Raw genomic sequence first — 20,912 nt, forward strand, 5'->3', positions numbered from 1 at the left:
ACCAAAGAAGTAATTTTCACCTAAAAACTTTCTAGAATAAATTGATTTCTACATTATTTCAAATTTAAAAAATTAACATTTTTGCAGTGTATTTTATTGGAAAATTTTCAATCTACTTCACATAGAAATATTAGTGAAGTATGTCATCAAATCACGTTCAAACAAATGCTAGAGAACATTTATTTTCATTATTCTCTTATCTCTGCCAGAGAGATATATTGATTACCACTAGTTCAATGTCAAGGTCCTAAAAATAGAAAGCTTTATTTAATAAAAAGTAGAAGGGACATTGTTTCTATCCTGGATTACCTCACAACACCCAGTGGCAGAACAGGTGGGTGAAAGGGGCAGGAGGAGAGGAGATTCAGGAGCAGTATAAGCTCTCATGAGGACAGAGAGCTCTCTCTCTATGGCTTTCTAAGTTTACATGGCCTGGAAGGCTAGAAAGATATGATAAAGACTGGATGCAAAGTAATGTTGCAAAATGCAGAAAGTCTTTGTAGCTATTCCATTATAAGGTGTGGCTTGACCCCAAGTGCTGGATTTAGCCTCCCATCCATCACAGACTAATTACATTTCCAGACCAAAAAAAAAGGGTAATAACTCAATGTGATGTGCAAGGTAGTGACCATGTAACTGCCATTAACCTATGCATCGTGCTAATTGTCCTTAAGTCCTCCTACTAATTCTGGCTTTTAAGTTTTTCCTCACCTATTTCAACAAAACATGCCAATGGAGAATATTTTCCTCCCCTAAAAATGAGCATTTGTACTCATTCCACAACTATCACATAATGTGGAGTTTACTATGTAACACAGCCTTTGAGCAAATCAGGTAAATGGGGGAAAATTTCAGTATTAATGAAAGAGAAATTCCTTGACACAGCTTCACTTAGATTCCATGGGGACCCTGTGTTGTAAATTTAGGCCATAAGGAATATTTGTTAGACTGATTTACCTTGTTACTGATGCTGTACTATTAAATTGTTATATGCCCTAGTGAAGGCAAGGTATTGAGAATAATTTAGTGAGGAAAATGAAAGTGTACATAATAAACCCACTGCTGAAAAATTGTTCAAGAGAATCTGTCATGTGTTCACTGACTACTGCAAAGCAATGGAAATGCCCCCAGAACAGCTTCGGGACCTTTGGTTCACACTTTTGAGGATGCTGCCAGTACATCCTGTGCTAACAGCGGTTCAACATCTAAACTCCAGTAAAAGTTATTTATGTTAACTACTCAACTTGCAGCATAAACTCTATGAGGTCACAGTAAAGAGACCATGGAAAAAATTCGTGACTCTTTTGGGAGAGACAGTGAGACTCCCCAACCACAGCCTTGGCAGATGTGCACAGGCCTTGTACTGCCCAGGATCAAAACTTCAGCTCCTGTGCTTAAGGGCTCTGCTTTTAAAGAAAACCCTTGTTATTTTCCTATGCTCCTAAAAAACCCAAATTATTTTCTATTCACTGGCTTCCTGGCAGCAACTAAGAGAGTTGGCAGGGGTTTCCCTGTGAGTGCACATAGGACCAAGACATAATCCTGTCTTTGACAATGTACTAATGAGTGATAAATTCTTTCAAATGCAAAGAAGGGAGAATGGATGTATTAATAATCTTTAAGCTCTCTTACTGCAAACAGTAGCTGCCTGTTCCTAATTATGTAAGTAAAAAACATGCCACATCAGAAGTCTTTTCCCCAAATCCCTAAATCTGTTGTGAGCGGAGCAGGAGGAATACTACAGGCAATATTTGCAACTATGAATGTATCCTTTTAAAAACATCATTCCTAAATAAGTCTAATTGATGCTCACATCTTGCACCTCTTGAACAGTAACACCAAATATTTTTGTAAAAATATTCATGCGATCAGATTGAGAGGTAAAAATCCCATAGGCTTGAAAAAAATGGCAAGTAATGATGTCTTTGCAGACACCTGATTGGACAAGTAAAATAACAAATACAACATGTTCAAATCCACATCTGCTTGTGGACACTTTGTAAATTTAAGTAGGCTACACTTGGTCACTGAGCAGGTCACTAAAGGTCTGCAGAGGACTGCACCACAGCCACACAAGGAGGAGAAAGCACAGAGAACAATGTCATGCATCACTCAGAGGACAATCTGCTGCTGATTAAGAACCCTTGGAACACTTATCAAGAAAAAAAATCCCCAGCAAGGCTCATTAGCTCACATATAGTGCCATGCTAACAGCTGGCACACAGCTGGCTAGCTTTGGCATGGGCAGAACTGATGTACCTCTAGCTACAAAAGGATGCAGCAACATGACTACACTGGAAAGGAATAAAACCCATGGAAGGAAGGAGAAGACACACTCTCACATCTAGTTTGGTGTGGGAAAGGTCTTTTTGAGCTCCCTACTGGAAGAGAATTAAGGTTCTTTTAACTGGGCAGGCTGCCTCTCACAACGGTCAGGTTGAGATGCATCAAAGGAAGACAGAAGGATTGCATACTACAACTATGGCATCCCAATAAAATTCCTAAGAATAAAATGCTGGATCTCAAAATTACCAATCCTCAAAAATGTGTGAACGTTTTTGTTCATCATGTTCATCATGTTCATAATGAACATTTCAAAAAGTCAAATCTTTGTGGGATTTTGCTTAGTCTTTGACCTCAGCAGCAACCTGTAGAAATATGTTTCATAGTTCAGTAATATTCAGTGTGAAAGAGAATTTTCCAACACAGATTTGAATCAGCTTCTTTGCAGTTTCAGAGTACTTTTCTCATTATTTATGAGAGGAAACCTAACTTCTGATCTATTATTTTTTTTACTATTCTGCAGTTTGAGGTTCATTGGCAGAGGTGGATTTCTGCTCATGTGTTGAAGTACTTGTTTATATGCCCCTTCCTCATAAAGGAAGCCTTGGTCTTAGTTTTTAATAAGAAATCTTGTGGTGTCTCATTGTCATTGATTCTCCTCTCCTAGTCCTGAACCTATTCTGAAATGTGACAATATTCTTTGAGAAAAATACTTCAGCAAGCATCTTAGATGAGGGCATATAGTGTTATAACATTGGTATTATGTTATTTCCCAGCATTGCACTCCTTTAAATCCTCCACCCAGCCCCTGAAAAACTGATTGCTTTTCTGAATAATGGATTGAGAAGGTACCTTCAGGTTTGTGTTGATAACTGTTCTGAGGTTTGTCATCTAATTAACCCTTAAACAGTGAAGGAGGAAAATGCTGATGCAGCTTCATGCCACACTCAGTTGATGTGCCTAATGTGGTCATATCTTGTGTCTATATGTGAATTTTGAAGTATTTTAATAATACATTTGTGTATAGTCAAAAGAATGAAAAGTTCTGATGCTACTCAGAAGTACCTTTCCCATCTGCATGGACACTTGAGAACTGAGAGAAGTGTTCAGCACAGCATGTTGTATAAAAGTTACCATATAAAATAACTCATTTAAAATTGCAAAACTCTTAAAATAAACATGAATGAAACAAAAATAAAGCCAGACAAGAACAGGAGGACAACTCAGGGAACAAAAAAGGCATTCTCAATAAAAAGTGAACATTTTTAGTGATTAACGGAAAATAAAAACTAAGCTGTCTTGAAGGATTATTACTCATATATTAGGACACTTAAAGGGCAACTAAAAGACATATTTCAAAACAAGACTTTTCAAAAGCCTAACAGGGAACAGTTCCAGTCTTGTTTGATTCAATCATATGAGAAAAAATTGGTTAACCCCATGGTTTTTATTCTTTATATCAGCAATTACCTCTCTCTGGAGACTTGTCTAACACTTTGTCCAACAACAAATCATAAACCAAGAGAACCCCATAAACAGGTGGGATTTCACATTCCCTTCCATCACTCTGCACCATGTCACAGGGAAGTCCATTTCTGAGGGGTTTGGATTGTGCTCTTCCCAGGCCATTTTCATCCCTGTCTTCCTTTCCAAAGGCAGCCTCATGTGGTCCAAACAAGTGCTATGTGATTCTGCATCTCAGATAGAAGAGATCTGCTTCCAAATTTGAAGTGTTGAAGAGCCTGCCAACCCGGTTCTGGGAGTGGCATTTCTTTTTATGCTCCCAGAATCAGGATGCCAAAAGTTTTACACCTGAGCAGAGTCATTCACTCTGTAAAAGAATCATTACCCTGGCTTCTCAATACTTTTCATAAAATTTATGTTTGTTTTTGCTGAATGCATTTTATGGACAACTGTAAAATGTCTATGGGTAACAGCTACAGAGCGTGCAACAGCAAAGAATTAAGTCACTGCTACCCCTGGAGTGCTAATGAGGTAAAAATGTGCTGAATGCTCATACTTTCATGGGGATACACATATTATGCTTGCTACAGGTGCACAATGCTAATTTGCTTTTTGGGCAAACTGTGCTCAATTTGCATAATTTTAACATCCTGAAACCTGCAAACATCAGGAAAATCTGTGTGTTTCTCTGCCTGTAGCATTAAGCTACTGAATATCTAAGGATCAATATAAGCTCTCAGAACCAGAGGGAAGCCCTGCTGGAGTCTTGCGTTTGCTAAATTATAGGATCAAAGCCTTGAGGTACTCCAGTCCAGGTCCCTTGTCTATAACCAACATAACCATGGAAATATCACTGTCTGCAGGGCCAGAACTGCTTTTTCTCTTTCAGTAATACTTAGGGATTGTCAAATACTGATGATCCATCCACTTGGAGATATTGCTATAAGCTTAGCTGATAAATAAAGAACTAAAGTTAGATATGATCTTTTGTACGATGGTTGGGGAGCAATTTATATCTTCCAGTTTGCTCCAGCCATAACTGGACATGATTCAGCCTGTATCTACATCTCAAAAAATAAAGGTGCAATATTTGTATTACTCCATCTTTTCATCATTTGTCATGTTAAATCTTTCTCTGTGTGTTGAAATAACTTGAGATAAACACAATCAGTAGAAGATGAAGATGTCTTTCCAGTGGTCACTACAGCAGAGAAGTTTGTTGGAGAGAGGATTTATAAAGAATGCAATATAAAATAATTTGGAGAAAATACAAATATGCATCATTGAAACAGCACACTGAATCCATGAAAATGAAGGATTGCTAGTAGGAAACAACTGTTAATTAGTAATCACAGTTCAATTTGGATCCTTAAAACCATCATCAGATTATTCTGGGTTGATCAGTATAGGGTTACCTGGCTACAGAATAAAAAATTTGTCTTGCAATGCATCTTGCAAAACAAGAGTTTATCAAATACATGAGAGAGAATTTGAGCCTGTTGTTAAAAATATGCAGTGTCTTGACCTTTTCTCCTGCCACTATGTAAGTCTCTGTAAAATCTCTGGTTTTTCTGCTGCTTTGGTAGCTATGGTATTTTTTTTGCACAAATGTACAGCTAAATCAAAAGCAGTAGTCAGCAGAGGCTGCAGTCACAAAATGGTTGGAGATAACCATGAGAAAGAACAAGATTAAAAAAATAACTCTACCTTGAACACATCAGAGGAAGGCAAAAAGTTAAAACAACAGGAAAACCAGAAAGATTACACAAAGCAGACAGTAATTTGACAGTTTTAAAAACACAAATGCAATACAAGTTCTGACATCAGAGAAGTATTGATTAGAAAGAGACACAAACCTTCCAGATACTACAAAAAAGTTTGAATAAATTTATTTTGAGTAGAAAAAGTAGTTTCCTAGGTTGAAAGAATAGGCTGCCCTGCATTCTGGAGGGGGTTTTTGTTTGTTTGAATCTTAAAGTGAGTAGGTTTGGTGCTGAACAGGAGGGAAGTAACATTATAAAATCTTTTGTGACATTTCCCCTCTGACAGGACCACAAGAACTTCTTTACTTCATAGCAAGGGAAAGTTAAATTTGCCCTGGAAGCACCATGGGATCAGTCCTGAAAAATCCAGCTGTGCCACAGATCATGTGTGTCAGGCAGGCACAGGAGCCACAGAGAGTTCTCCCAACAGCTCAGATCTGCTCTCACAGCATTTCTGACCTTGGCATGATCCTAACACCACTAAACACAACTTGTTCAGGTTTTGGATATGGGTTGCTTCTGTCTCCACCACAGACCTTGTGCAGTCAAATTTTGATTTTTTCATTTGTCGTTTCTTATTTTTTTCATGCCTCTCTTTATTTACCACAACAGTTCTTGCTTTTTTTTTTATTTTTGGTTGCTTTTTTTTAGCACTTCATGTACAGTATCCTTCATCCCCCACCTGTGTCCTTTGCTGCCTTCCAATCTGTCTCTCCTTTAAACTTCCTTTCCTTCTTGCCTCCTATAGTAATTCTGCCACACATTACAAACTCCTGAACTATTAAGAAGCAATGACAACACTAAGGGCTCTCAAGACAGATTGTGGGGACTAAATAAAAATAAACTGAATCAAGCTTTTAAACTAATAGCAATTAATACTACAATTCCTGGAAAGGGCAACTCTCACTTTCCCTAGTGAAAGGTTTTTTTTGAACTCAGAAGCCCAACAATAAAGCTGCCCAGAAGTGTAAAAATGCCATCAATCTGGCACACTGCAGTATTCCCTCAGTGAGTCTCTCCAGCAGGTGCATCATTTATGGTTTAAACACTGATGATCTCAACTACCTATCTCAGCTTCACACCAGAAACATTCCTCTGCTTTGATGCCTTAGGAATTCTCACCAACATTAACAATTACAGCAATTTTTGAATCAGAGTGTATCTTCTGATTACTAGGAAATTATATCCTTGTGGAAAGTAATATATTTTTAGTATACTTGGCACACTTTTAGTACAGCTAAGTATTTGTAGAATACTTGAATTACAGCAAGTATACTCATTTTTCATAAGTGTAGAGTGACACATTATAAAACAAATTATTATAATCAGAGATTTTCTGGAAGTTCTCAAAGATCTTGATTCAAAATGGGACAAGTTTCTACCAGTAGCCTCCACCCACATTAACAGAGAGTGGGAGCTGAGGGGATTCAGCACCTTCGAGGGAAGTTCCCTGCTAAAACTCAACCCTGCAGCTGTGGCAAAATGAAATTTCTTTGATTGCTTCTGCTCATTTGCATACTACAGCTCTGATTCAGGCATGCTGATAAATGACACTAGAACATCACGTTGTTCTGCCAGCCTTGCTATTCATTGTTTTTCAAATTTTGGGGTCTTTGGAAAGGAGTTTGGTTTTCACTTGGAGCCCACACTACAGAGACTACCCAGAAACTCCCCTAACACTTGGGGGTCATGAACACACTGATGTATCCAGCAGCTCTGTGATCCCAGCAAAGAGGATGAGGAATGTGGTGACTGATGATGATTAATGGGTTTCATGGAAATTTATACAAATTACACACAAATGGCATTCACATAAATTCCATATAAATTATGCCAATTACTTAGGGGTATGAATTTAGTGGGATTTTTAAAAGGAATGATGGAAATTTTATAAGCAACGTTCATAAAAAGCCTGTTAAACGTCAAGAACTTTGAAAGAAATATGAAGCAAAATATTTTAGGGTTTAAAATAAACTCTCTTGAGGAGTGCTACAAAATATTCATCCCACGTCTGCCTATGGTGGGATTTCTTACACATTTCTTTCAAGGAAGTGATTTCACAGGCAGTTCTGGGATGAAATGAGCTTCCAAGTTCCTTTGGTGACTGTTGTTCGCTCAATGACAGCCTGCAACAGTTTGTTGCTCTCTTCAATTCTTCCTCTTATCTAAGATTGCCTGTACTTTCCTGCTTAAAAACTGCTGCAGAGCATTAAAAGGCAAGCATTTGAACTAAATAAGACCTATGTATTCTAAATTCATTATTTCCTTATATTTTTTGCAGTCAAAGGCATGTTGCAGTGTTTACAGGTATCATTCTTAAATGCAAATCTACAAGGATGGCTTTGAGATGTATCTGCTGCTTGCATTAATATTTTATATATGTGCATAGAGATTCAGAGAAAATGACCATTTTTTTGAGATATGAACATGAGGGCTTCTTTTGAAATTAATAAATTTATTATTAAGAAATTTACATTTTTTTAAATCACAGTAGTGATGTCCACATCAATCCTTACGAACTCTTCTATAAAGAAAATTCTGCAATCATTTCTCGTTAAGAGTTACTATCAAACCAAATGTGCTTTGGAAGCCAGTTGATTTATCAATTCTCTGTTTCACCATGCTTTGTCCACCTAATAGATACCATCTGTCAAATCCACACACCTATAATGAGAAGTACATTTTGCATCACTTTGAGTTTCTCCATGGAGCTTCAGTGAGGAAACCATTGCTATGTGTGTCATACCATATCCCCTCTGAAGGCTCCTGAAGATTCATCAAGAGGGCTGGCTGATAAATGGGTTTTTGTACAGCTCAGAAAACCTTACATGGGGTATTTCATTCCAGATTTCTCCTGGCAATGTGTACTGCTGTGCCCATCAGCCAAACCTTGTGTGGGAAAGTGTACTGCACCTTCAGCTCTGAGAGCAAGCAAACTATAGGGTTTTGTCATTAATGATGTCTTTTTATATGCACTTCAGGGATATTTGAGGTCTTGGTAGCTCCTGTATTCTTCACACTACAAATTATGATCATTATGTTATAGGAATATATCTTCACACTCATCAAATTTTTCATTTAATAAAAAAAAAGCAAACCCAACCCCACATGTTGGATATGCAATTCCAAATCAGTAATAGAAATTAAATTCAAAGTCTCATACATGTTTCATATATATTTAAATACCATTTTTATGCTTTGAACTATTAAACTGGTCTGTTTTTCCAGTGTTGTAAGCAATTTCCTGAAATGAAACACCAATGCCAAGGAAAGAAAAAAAAAAGGCATCCAGATTAATCTCTGAATCATCTCAAGGTTTTCATCTTGGGGATAAAATTTGGATTATTATTAATTTTCTTGAACATGTTTCATGTTAAGTTGTCACTGTTACAGTAAATACAAGAAAGCAGTTTTTTCCAGGGAGAAATGAGTAAGCCTTGAAATAGTTTGTGGTCAGCTCAGAATTTTTATTGACCAAGAGTCCACAAATATCTTCTGATCCTCAGAAATGTTTATGCATTTTCTTAACCATGTTTGCTTTCCTTGGATAAAACTACTTTTGGACCCACAAAGCCACCTCTAACTGCATAAGTTTCAATCTTCTCTTCATGACTAGAACATTACATCACTAAATACAGCTGATACCTTCTGCAATAGCAGAAGACTGGGAAATATGATTAAATTCCAGTACTGAGTAAAAGGTCAATAAATATTTTAAATCATCGTAGGTGTGCTCCTGTACTTTATTATTTATCCATTCAGAATTGGTATTAAGCAAGTTTTTAACGCTTTAATCCTCCAAAGTTGGGTATAAGCTATCTCCAAAAACTCATTATCTAGAGAAACTATCAAATCCAGAGAGTTGCCTCTCTGTTCCATTTTCTGATTTCAAACATGTCTCAGTCAAATACTTCCAGTACTGTATTTCATTATTTGCTGCAATTAATTTTGTTGAACTATACAGATTTGGTTCTCTCTTTTACTTCAAGTTCTTAAAGTGCTTTGCAATTTTCTTTAGTTAGTTTGAATTGAGCAACCAAGGACCTATGTAACACTGACTTTTTCCAAGGCAGGTATCTTCTAATTTCTTATTGTTTTATATTTGTCCATACTTGATTCATCCACAGCTGAGTTGGATAGCAGTTAACAGGCAGAAAGTAAATCTTTTTTCTCCACATCTCTGTAAACCTCACTGTGTGTATGCAGATACACACAATTGCATACAGCTCCCTCAGTTCTGCTGCACATCTACCTCGTCCCATTTGTTCCTCATTCTGGACCAGGTTCAAAAGACATAACTGAATTGTTCAAAAAAACGTTACTGACTGTCCTCCAAAAAACCACTTTTATTCACACATGCAAAGGGTCAAATTTCTGGTGGGTCTGAAGCTCTTCTCAAGGATTTGATTTGGTATAGAAGGATTACTGATGATAGTTTCAAAGCAGGGAAATATGTCAGGCATATGGCATACGATCATAACCAGAACAGAGCTCTGATGTGCCCCCAAAATCCAACCACTCCATTCCCAAGAATTACCCTGGACCACTTCAGCAAACAGATTTTCTCTCTTCCAAATCTTTAAAACAATTCCTGCTGTCTTCAGTCTCAGAAATAACTTTCTCCTTTTTCATATCCTTCTCATGCCTGCCCACATAGCCAGTGTTCTGTGAAAGCACTTTTAATTTGATTTTAATTGTGGGTTTTGCTGGTTTTGTGGGGTTTTTGTTGTTGGTGGTGGTTTTTTGTGTTTTATTTCTCAGCAGAGTCATTCTTATTTCTTCTGCGGTGCTTTGACTGGTTCCTTCCTTTCTTATTAGCTCTGACAGCCATGGCAATTGCATGTGCGTGCCTCAGAGACAGCTCCAGCACTCACTGCAGCTTGCCAAAAGATCTCTTATTTAAAATTACAACCGTTGGACAATTTCACCTATGTACTTCAAAGGCACTTTGTTCTGACAATACACATCCCTCCAAAAGGTCTCGAACTTGCAAGTTGGATAATGTACTGCGTTCTCCCTGACAGAAAATATGATTGGTTTGTTTTCAAGAAGATCCTTGCTGCTTTTATCTCTTTACTTTTCCAAATCTATAAATATTTTGGTATAACACAGAACGTTAATTTATGCAGAAGACATTCAGGTTTCTGTAAGGCCATGTGTTTCTTACAAGATATATCATATATTTGTCAAGCTGAAAAACCAACAGAGATGGTATGGAAATCACTTTTTTTTTTTTTCCTCTTTCTTGTTTTTTTTTTTTTGTGCTGCTTCAAAATGAATCAACTATGACTCCATATGCTGCAACAATTGCTGAGAATGACAAAAGTAATATATTTTTCTCAACAAAAAAGCACCATTAAATTAAAGAAATTGTATTTCCCTTAAATCTTCCTGTATCTTCCTGGCTCACTTAACATCTTGTTGTTTTATTTCTGTGTAGGCTCTTGCCATCCTTCCTTGGGGTAGGCTTTCTAGAGAAACATGAGCATCCTCTGGCTACTGCTGGAATAACTGAGATGTCCTTCACTTTAAAGGTGGAAGAATCCTCTACCTGTGCCAGGACCTCCACTGTGCCAGCACATTCAGGGTGGATTGGCCTTGGGCTTTGACATTCCCTGTCTAAGAGTTTAAGTTTTACCTTGTGCTTACTGTGAGTCTAATAAAATAAAGTTACAGTAAAAAGATATTATATATAATAATATATAAAATGTATATATATTATATATATATATATACATATATATATATATGAATATATATGTGTATAAATATATGTACACTAAATACTACTATCAAGTTACAACTTTGCTTCTTTAAAAATATGTATCACTTATCGTGTTTCAGCCTAGAATTCATCTGCTTTTCATAGCAGAAGAGTTATTTGCTCCTTGCTCTGCTTGAAGGGGTCAAGTTACTAGAATTATCAAGAGAAATCCTCACTCTGTTTGAAATTAACTGGGTGTGGATATCAGTTGGCTGAACAAAAGGAATGTCTGATTATGCTCTAAGCATTGAAGATACATTGCATATCTAGGAAGCTTTTCTTCTCATTACTTAACATGTTGCTTGGTTACCTCATCAAACTTGTCATTTGTGAGGAAACCCATCTCATGAAGGAAAAAAATAAACCATAAAGCTAACTCCACTGGGACTGAAATGGGAGAAAGGCTTTTTATTTATGCTTATTTCTGAAGTTTCAGTTCAAAACTAAGTTGCTATCTTCACACCCCAGATATGAAAAAAATATAATTGCACAGACTATTCCCAAAAAATTGTGTCATGCCCCATAGTGGAGTGCTCTCCTGCCCCTCGGTGTGACAAACATCACTCTGTGTGTTCAAAAGTTGCCAGGACCGTGGATAAGGCTTCATGCAAATCCCTTACAATCAATTCTTCACTTTTCTGTAGGCCACAGGTACTATGTTAGAAGGCCAACAGATAGAGAAAAGGTTTGGCACAATCAAATGCTTCCCATGCTGCTAAACCCAAGGATCTTGAGAAGCCTGGACTTTCTCTAACAGTTCACCATCATTTGGAGACAACACAGAGTGAGGCAGGTTTGACACTGGAAAATGGCTTTCCCAAGCATTTCTCCTGTGGTTGTGGTAGACCTGATCCTTGGGTGTGCTCTGCTCATGAGATTATACCTCCATTTTCCCACAGGCTGTGCAGAATTCAGCAAACCTCAGTTCCGGGGTGTAAAAAAAGATGACATAATGATAATGATAATAAAGATGGTGATGATGATAATTAATAGTAGCAATAGTAGTACCACCAAAACACCAACAAAAAAAACCAACCATCCAACCAACCCTCTCCAAACTAAAACAAACCACCAACAAAAGAATCCCCCACGCAAAGAAAGAAGAGCTTTGCCCGGGAAGCCGCCAGCTCCCTCTGGGCCGTGTTGCACCAGCGCTGCGGCGCCTCTCCCTCTGCCCATACGACCCCTCCGACCCTCCCCAGCCATCAGCCGGCAGCAGCGTGCGCTTCTCCCGGTGCCGCCCGGCGCAGCCTCTCCCGCGCGGTCCCTCCATCCCTGCCGGTGCCGGTGCCGGTGCCGGTGCCGGTGCCGCTGCCGGTGCCGCTGCCGCTGCCGGTGCCGCTGCCGGTGCCGGTGCCGGTGCCGGTGCCGGTCCGGGCGGGTTGGGCCGGGCCGGGGCGGGGTCCGCAGCGCGCACGGTGCCGCCCCCGGCGGGCAGACGGGCGCGGCGGCGTCACGCGGCGGTGCCGCCCCCCGCTCCCGGCGGCCGCCCCCGCCCGCTGCCGCCGCCGCCGCCGCCGCCGCCGCGCACCCGCAGCAGCGCCCGCTCCGCTCCGCTCGGCTCCGCTCGGTCGGCGAGCGGCAGAGGCAGCCCCGGCAGCCGCGCCCGGCCCGGCCCGGCCCCGGCCCCGCGGCCCCCGCGCAGGTAAGGCGCGCCCGCAGCGCGGGCGGAGCGGCGCCGCGGAGGAACAGCCCCGCTCCGCCGCGGCGGAGCCGGTGGTGGTGGTGGTGGTGGTGGTGGTGGTGGCGGCGGAGCGAGAGGTTGGTGGGTTTGCGTGCGGCGATGTGGGAGAGGTGGATGGCGAGGAGAGGAGATGGTGGAGCGGAGGTGTAAGTTAAAGGTTGGATGCGGTGATTTATTGCCCCTTGCCGAGGCGGCGGGGAGGAGGGGAGAAGAGGGTCTGCGAGACTTGAGCGATAAAATCAATCTGCTGCATGTTCTCCCTGACGTGAAGTGCCGTGGTGAAACGCGAAGCCGGGGCAGCGATGGGATATCGCAATATTGTTGTTATTTTTCGCGGAGGTCTGAAAGAGACGAGGGGCTTGTGCGGGAAGTGCATTGATAATTTGGGACATTTTCTATTGTGTGTCAGAAGAAAGAGGGCACTCGGCTTCTTCTATATGTGTTTGAAACTGTTTAGGTTCCTGCTGATGGTGTGCATTTTTGAAGGGGTAGAAATTATATCATAAGCATATTGAAATAAAGACATCTGCAGACTGGAAGGGGAGCAAAATCGATCATTCCAGCCGCTTTGGAAAGAATTTGATTCTAGAAATTACGTAGAAATGAAAGGAAAAGATTAATGATGCTGTTAAGTCTGCTTTTGAATTAGAGCGCTTCTCCCTTTGGCTGCAGCAAGGTTGTTTTTCAGATCCTTTTATTTCATCCGGTAATTTGTGAACTCTGGTCTTCCCCGCACCCAGAGACAATGCACTGTATTTCATACAATAAGGATTCTGCCAAGGATTGTGCATGCCAACCGACCTGGCATTTATTAAGGATTTATTGACCTATGGGTGTCTCTCTCTCTCTCTTTTTCTAATTTGAAAAGGCTCAATCGGGGCACCTGTGACTAAATCATAATTTTTGAAGAATAAAAAATGGTTGTAAAGGGGTGGGGGAAGCACACGAATTCACTGGCGAGTCTCTGAATGCAATAGCTACATTTATATCGGTTTGTGCCTATTTCTCGCTACATATGTGCGTGTTCATGGATACATTGCTGGGAGGGATGCCTGGTGCTTAAGAGCCATTTAAGAGATAGATAGATAGATAGATATCAATAAATTGTCCTCTTCCGAGAATGAAAGTGTCCCTCTGCTTTGGAAATGACTAGACAAGAGTGTGCTGTTTATTGGCAATGTGTGAATTACACCGGCAGTAATAAATAAGCAATTGCTTGCTGGACTATTTTTTCCTTGGGTCTTTCTCCTTTCTTTTACAGTCTTTCCACCTCTCTGTCTTTTTGTATTTCCTTTTTTTTTTTTTTTTATTTCCCTCTTATTTTTTTTCCCTCTTTTTCCTTTCCCCCCTCTCGCCGCTGCTGCTGCTGTTGCTGTGTGTGTGTGTGAGTGAGTGAGGGGGCAGGCAGGCGCTGCAGCCAGCGGCAGGCAGCGGGCAGGGATAGAGGGATAGGGATGCTCTCGAGGTGGGATCCCCGCGCGGCTCTCTCCGCGGACACCTGTAGGGATCGCTCTGGCACGCACGGCGGCCGCGCACACACGCTCGCACACACACTCGCACCGCGTCCTTGCCTGGCTCCCCCCACCCTCCTCCCCGCCCCTGGTAGACACCACGGGCTCCCAGCACCCTCCCGCTCCCGCGCCCCTCGCACGGAGGCGCAAACCCCTTCCCTTCCTTCGCCCCGCTCCACCCGCAGCCGCGGCGCCCGCCCCGCGCACCTTGCGCTCCCCTCCCCGCCGCGCCTCCCGCATTCCCTCCCCACCGCCCCTTCCCCCGGAGGCCAGCCCAGCCCCGGCAGCTGCCCGCTAACCCCCGTGAACACACACACACACACACACACACCCCACGCACCCCATCTCCTCAAACCTCCCCTTTCCGCCGCTCATCACCCCTCACACTCAGCCCCCTCCCTCCGTGTCATTGTCCCCGGGCACGCACGCCGTGTCTCACACCGCCAGCCAGCACCCGGCTCCCCGCACCCCCCCAGTCCCCAAACCCGCTCCATCACCGCCTCCTTCCCCTCCGCCGCAGCGGGGCCCCGCGGCCGCCCGCACATCCCCTGCCCGCCCCGGAGCGCGGCTCCCCGGGCTCGGCCCGGAGCGCAGCCCCCGGCGGGGCCGCTCGGGTCCGGGCGGGCGCGGGCAGCGGCGCCGCCGCCCCGTCGGGCCGCGCAGGGCGGAGCTGTTCCGGGTGCTGAAGCGGGAGCGGCCGCCGTGCCGCAAGCCAGCGGCGCCCCAGCCCGCGGGCACCGCCGCGCCCGGGAGGGCCCTTTGGGGAGCGGGGTTGCGGGGGCTCCCGGAAAATCCCTCGGTTGGTAGCGGCGTTGCCAGAGGTGGCTCCTGCCGAGGGGCAGGGAGGGCGTGGGGGGAACCTGGGGTTTGCCTGATGCTGGTGGGTACGCCTGCTATCTGCCCGCGAAGTTTGGGGAGGGGGGGTTCTCCTCTTCTCCCTTTTGCTGCTCTTGCCCATCTCACGTGTGGCAAATAATAAAAATAATCGTGTTGACATTTAGAGGAATGAAATTAAATATAGAGGGAGTAGGAGGTGACTTAGCAGCTCTGAACGTGTCAGGTGCAGGCAGCTGAGGTGTGTGCCTGTTTTTAAAACATTTCTCCCTGGCAGGGTCATCTCTGCCCCCTCTCCCCACACACGCATGCACACACACACACACACACACACACACACACACACATACATACCGTAGCCCAGAAGAGGGCTTGGCAGCAGCTCTGGCCATGCTATTGTGCCTGCCTAAGTGCTGCTGGCAAAGAAATGTAAGGGAGGGGAAGGGGAAGCGCTGAGTGAGGGAGGTGTTGGAGATCCTCTCCTCCATCAGGAGAGATCTGCTAATACACAGCTTCCAGAAAAGATACAGCAGCTCTGGGGCAGAAAAGCAGCCTCTCCGCCGAAACGTTTTGGATGTAGAGACCTCTTCAGAGGATAAGGGTGAACTGTGGCATATATATAATTTTGAAAACAGAGGAGTTGTTCTCTCCTTGTTCTCTTAAATAAGGGCAGCTGAGTAAATATACATAAAATACTGCAACCAATTTCAGAGGACTAACACCTGGGATTAGCTGATCTGCATTGTGAATAATGTCAACATCAGAGCTTGCTTGAATTGGATTTTCCCTGCCATAGCAGAAAATATCAGCCCCAGAGGAAACCAGGTAGCAGAAAAAAGAACATGTTTTCAAAAACATTAAAAAAATTTCAAAAAGCTATCTAAGAAACTATTGCAATTCTTCCTCTCCCCAGGAAAAATAAACCAGTAGGTGTGCCATGCGTGGTGGAGCTTGTCAGTTCCTGCTGGGAGCTTTATTTTTTTGACCTGTATTAGAAACAACCAGAACTGGGCTTGGTAGCATCGTCTGTATGACTAGGAGCTTGTAGCTTCACAGGTGATGGTGTTTTCAAAAATAAATTAAAATGAAATACATTGAGGAATAAACACCATCTTTTCAGTTTAACGTTGTTCTTGTAAGAATAAAATGCACTACTGAAATATTTGAAAGTTTTGGAAAGGTAAGTAGTTTAGATTTAGATTATACCATAAAAATGTAATCTAGTATAAACATATATGTTGATATTTGTTTTTAGCGCTGCAACCTATTTCAATTTCTCAGTAACTTGAAAATTACAGCAGCATTTTCCTAATGCCCAACACCAGTCAAAATGAAAAAATAATCACAAACGTTCACTATTGATCAACTTTGTGATTCAACATGTTATTAGTTGTCATTTCTTATTATTCTGTTTCAATTCCTTGCAGATTAGAAACAAAAACAATAGAGGAAAATCACCCCCCTGGATCTTAGCCTTGGCCTTTTCCAAGCAAAGAGAAGAGGAGCTGCCAGGCTTTGCATGTCAAGTGGCCACTCGGCTGTTTGACAGCTTCTGGGTTTCAACCCCGTTGGGATTGAGGCAGCTCAAGCAACCACGAGCGATGAGTCCTGTCGTCTGCTGACGCTGCTCCAGCACCATGGCAGACAGGCTGTGATATGACAAGAGGATCCATCCTAGGGAGGCAGCGTTGGGATCCATAATTGGCTTCCTGGGAAACTACAGCTGGTGGAGAGGATGTAAAAAGAGGCGCGCATGTGCCAGGATATTGCTACAGCCTTGCCGAGCTGGTGGATCCACTTGGAGGAGAGTTTTGCCACTGATCTTGGTTTTTTTCTCGTTTTGGTAATGTTGGCTTTGGGGAAAATTTCTGCTGACTCACCCACCCCTGGACAACTTTTGCAGAGTGTGGCCGGCCAGTGAAGAGATCCAACGGCGCCTTACCCCAGCTGCGGGTCCCCTCCGGTGGCCCCTGGCACCATCTTGTGCCCAACCCCATCCCGTGGGGCAGCTGCAGCCCCCCGCCCCGGGGAGTCTCCCACAGTGACCCCCGCACCCGGGGCGGGGGTGAGCGTGCCCAAAACTTCCAGCGCGGCCGGCGCCCGGCAAGATTTTACCCTGTCTGCCGCCGGGGTCCCGGTGCCACCCCCCGCCAGCCCTGCCGCCCCACTCACCCGCCCCAGGCCGCGCAGGATGGGGGCGGTGCTGGTGCGGCGCGGGGGCTGCCTGCTGCTCTGGCTGGCCCTACTGCTGGGCTGCTGGGCTGAGCTGGGCAGCGGGCTGGAGTTCCCGGGTGCGGAGGGCCAGTGGACCCGCTTCCCCAAGTGGAACGCCTGCTGCGAGAGCGAAATGAGCTTCAACATGAAGACGCGCAGCTCCAGCGGGCTGGTGCTCTACTTCGACGACGAGGGCTTCTGTGACTTCCTGGAGCTGATCCTCACCCAGGGAGGGCGGCTACAGCTCAGCTTCTCCATCTTCTGCGCCGAGCCCGCCACCCTGCTCTCGGACACAGCGGTCAACGACAACCGCTGGCACGCCGTTGTCATCCGCCGCCACTTCAAGAACACGACGCTGATCATTGACCGAACGGAGGCCAAGTGGGTGGAGGTGAAGTCCAAACGGCGGGACATGACTGTCTTCAGCGGGCTCTTCCTAGGGGGGCTCCCGCCGGAGCTGCGGTCGGCGACGCTAAAGCTGACGCTCTCCTCCGTCAAGGACCGCGAGCCCTTCAAGGGCTGGATAACAGACGTGCGGGTGAACTACACGCAGGCGTCGCCGCTGGAGAGCCAGGAGGTGCGGCTGGATGACGAGCAGAGCCGGCTGTGCGCCAGGGACGACGTCTGCCTCAACGGGGGCGTCTGCTCGGTGCTCAACGACCAGGCCGTCTGCGACTGCTCCCAAACGGGCTTCCGAGGGAAGGACTGCAGTGAAGGTAAGGGGCCATCGCAGCTCGCCCCATCGCCCCCCTCCCCATCGCTCCGTGGAGGGGACAGGTCGGAGGCCAGGCCTGCATGAAGTTTCATCTGTATGAGTGGATCTTCCTCCCTCCCCTCCCTTCCCACCATGTCCCCGGCTCCCCTCTTCCTCACCTTCTCCTCCATGTCTTCCATGTGTCTCTGTGGCCAACCATGGTGCCATCACTCTTCTGTTCTCTGTGAGGATGGGTGAGAGGAGGAAGAGGATGTTATCTGAGCATCTTCCTGTGATTTGGGGTTTTTCTGGGTAAAGGAGAGATGGGTGCTGGGTACCAGGTGTCACCCAGATGGCAGGGGGTGGCTGGAACCATGCTCGGTGGGAGCTGAGGGAGGGGACGTGCATGCCTATCACAAGCATCTGGTGGTAATTAATTTGGGGAGCAGGGAAATTGATGCTGGGAATAATTTAACTGGATTAAGTGCAAAGGTGACCTGGGCTTGGTTTTGTAGGGTAGAGGAGACCCAGAGTCCACTTTGTATTTGCCTCTGCTATGTCATTGAAATAAAATCAGTGATTTATTTGTGAATTCCTTAAATTGTGGCCGGGGAGGAAGGGGATTAAACAGAGGATTATGTTTTTGCATGAATGCGAAGGGTACTGCTTTGCAACATATTTAGCAATTCACCATGCCAGTTAGACAGAGAGAACACAAAAGGGCAAGGGGAAAGTACATACTCCAAGACCAGAAAATGACTGAGTAGTTTTACCAAGGAAGAGAGAACCTAGAAAAGCAGCAGTTTCCTTAATCTCATCTACAAATAAATCACTGGGTAAAATATGATTCATATTCAGTGCCCATTGTTTTTGGCAAATGGAAAGAATGTGAGCGTTTTCTTTGCAGATGCATGCAGGACTCTTGTTTTTATTATTTTGTTAGTAAATGTACCATTGCTTGCAGCTCCTTAGGCATAGAAATTATGTATGTTGTGTACCTAGAGCAGGACATGAAGGTGTATAAATGAAATAAGAGTATCAAGGGAAAATATGATTGTCATGTCAAAATTGGAGAGCAAAGATGTAAGTTTAAAATGTAAAAGGTAAATATGAGTAAGATATTATGAAGGCCAAATTAAGATCTTCACTGAGTGGCTGCATGACATTTATGGCTGAATAATTTGCCTTTAGCATTTCTATCAGATTTCACTCATTATAAGAAAGAAAACATCATTTGTGACTGTGCTTTATTATGTAACACCTTCTGTCCTTAGTGTCAATACTCAAAATGCTACAGTCATTCTGCATCCTGTTTACTTTATCAGCTGTTTATCTCTCATCTGCCATTCGTGAAAAATCCAAACCAAATTAATACTTTAAATAATTTTTATACGAGCAAATAATAGTTTAAGAAAATTAGTCATTTGTACTTTCGATTGCACCCATTCCTAGAAACTGTAAAATGAAATATCTTTTATATTAGGTAAACCCTTCCAATTGATTTAGTATTTGGGTGTCAATTTTTAATCTATGATACTACATAATATATAGGTGTATGTACAATATGTCTTAATGTCTTACCATCTCTGAGTTAGGCCCTATTATAAAGACAAAGAAAATTATGAGGTGTTGCAGCTTTGTTAAAGCAATAATGAGAATTTAAATACTATTATACATTTATATGCCCTTTACACTAAAACATAGTTTATTTATTTGAAGTTATTTTGCATATGTAATACTTATGTGAAAGAGTTCACGTGATTGCATGTAGTAGCAGTCAGATAAATTATTACCTTTACATAATAACAGGTTCAGTGGCTATTTTTAAGGAACATTTTTATGTTTAGATCAAATTTTAGAGAAATATTTGTACATATTTATATTTAGTGAAAATTGTATGGAATTTTTAAGAAGATGACACTCAACATTTAGAATCCCCTTCAAATTAAGGTAAAATGCTGACTTCATGAAAGTGCTGGTGGTTTTACAGTAGACATCAGTGGCATCAAGATTCTCCTCAAATGTCCCTTGACTACTAAGAAGCCTTATAAAGTAATAGCAAAGCTTATAATTTTAGCAGAAAGTATTCAGATTCTGATTTCATTTGAAACAGGAGGCAACATTTTCCCTGATAGAAACATAAATGGAACTACATTGCAGTTTATACCTGTTAATTTAGAAAAGGTAGCAACTGACACTTCCATCAGTCAAGTCTTGATGAAGGGATTCGAAGTTACTCATATGTGCCAGCAAAGATATTGTACTGTTATAAATTATTTAATATTCTAAGAAACAGAAAAGGCAGAAAGACAAGTAAAGCCTTTATATCTGCCAAGAAAGAAAGCTTGGCTTCAGTTCTTTAGTTTTTTGTAGCCAACATAGACATTAAGCTGTTGAACTTTGATCTTTTGTTCCCAGAATGTGTAAATTTCCCACAAGCCTTAGAAAGACATTGCCATTGCTAGAGGATCATCTCAGGCTGCAATTATCTGAAGGGGTCTTTTGGGTTTTCATTCCCACCCTTGCTTTGGTTTTTGTTTAAAAATGGTTTTAGGTAGGAAGACCCCCCGACTTTCCATTTTTATATGAAATTTTATCCACATTTCCTAGTTGATACCTTTTATTTAAAGGTGAAAGATGGTGATTAAATTCTGTTTTCCTTAGATTTTTTTAATATATATAATTTTTTTTTTGCCTTGGA

At 43.0% G+C, this 20,912-nt stretch overlaps 1 protein-coding gene across 29 annotated transcripts in view; it reads left to right on the plus strand.

Annotated features, from left to right (window-relative positions):
- Positions 1-12,818: 12,818 nt before the first annotated feature.
- NRXN1 (neurexin 1) overlaps positions 12,819-20,912 on the plus strand; it is a 678,846-nt gene continuing 670,752 nt past the window's right edge. For all 29 annotated transcript variants that reach the window (XM_054514185.1, XM_054514186.1, XM_054514193.1 and 26 more), the window contains exons 1-2: positions 12,819-12,919; positions 16,731-18,233. In XM_054514185.1, coding sequence (XP_054370160.1) covers positions 17,495-18,233 — 739 coding nt within the window. In that variant the 5' untranslated portion in view covers positions 12,819-12,919; positions 16,731-17,494. The remainder of the gene's footprint in view (positions 12,920-16,730; positions 18,234-20,912) is intronic.

The sequence above is a fragment of the Molothrus ater genome, chromosome 3 (assembly GCF_012460135.2).
Source record: "Molothrus ater isolate BHLD 08-10-18 breed brown headed cowbird chromosome 3, BPBGC_Mater_1.1, whole genome shotgun sequence".
In the NCBI taxonomy this organism is placed as follows: domain Eukaryota; kingdom Metazoa; phylum Chordata; class Aves; order Passeriformes; family Icteridae; genus Molothrus; species Molothrus ater.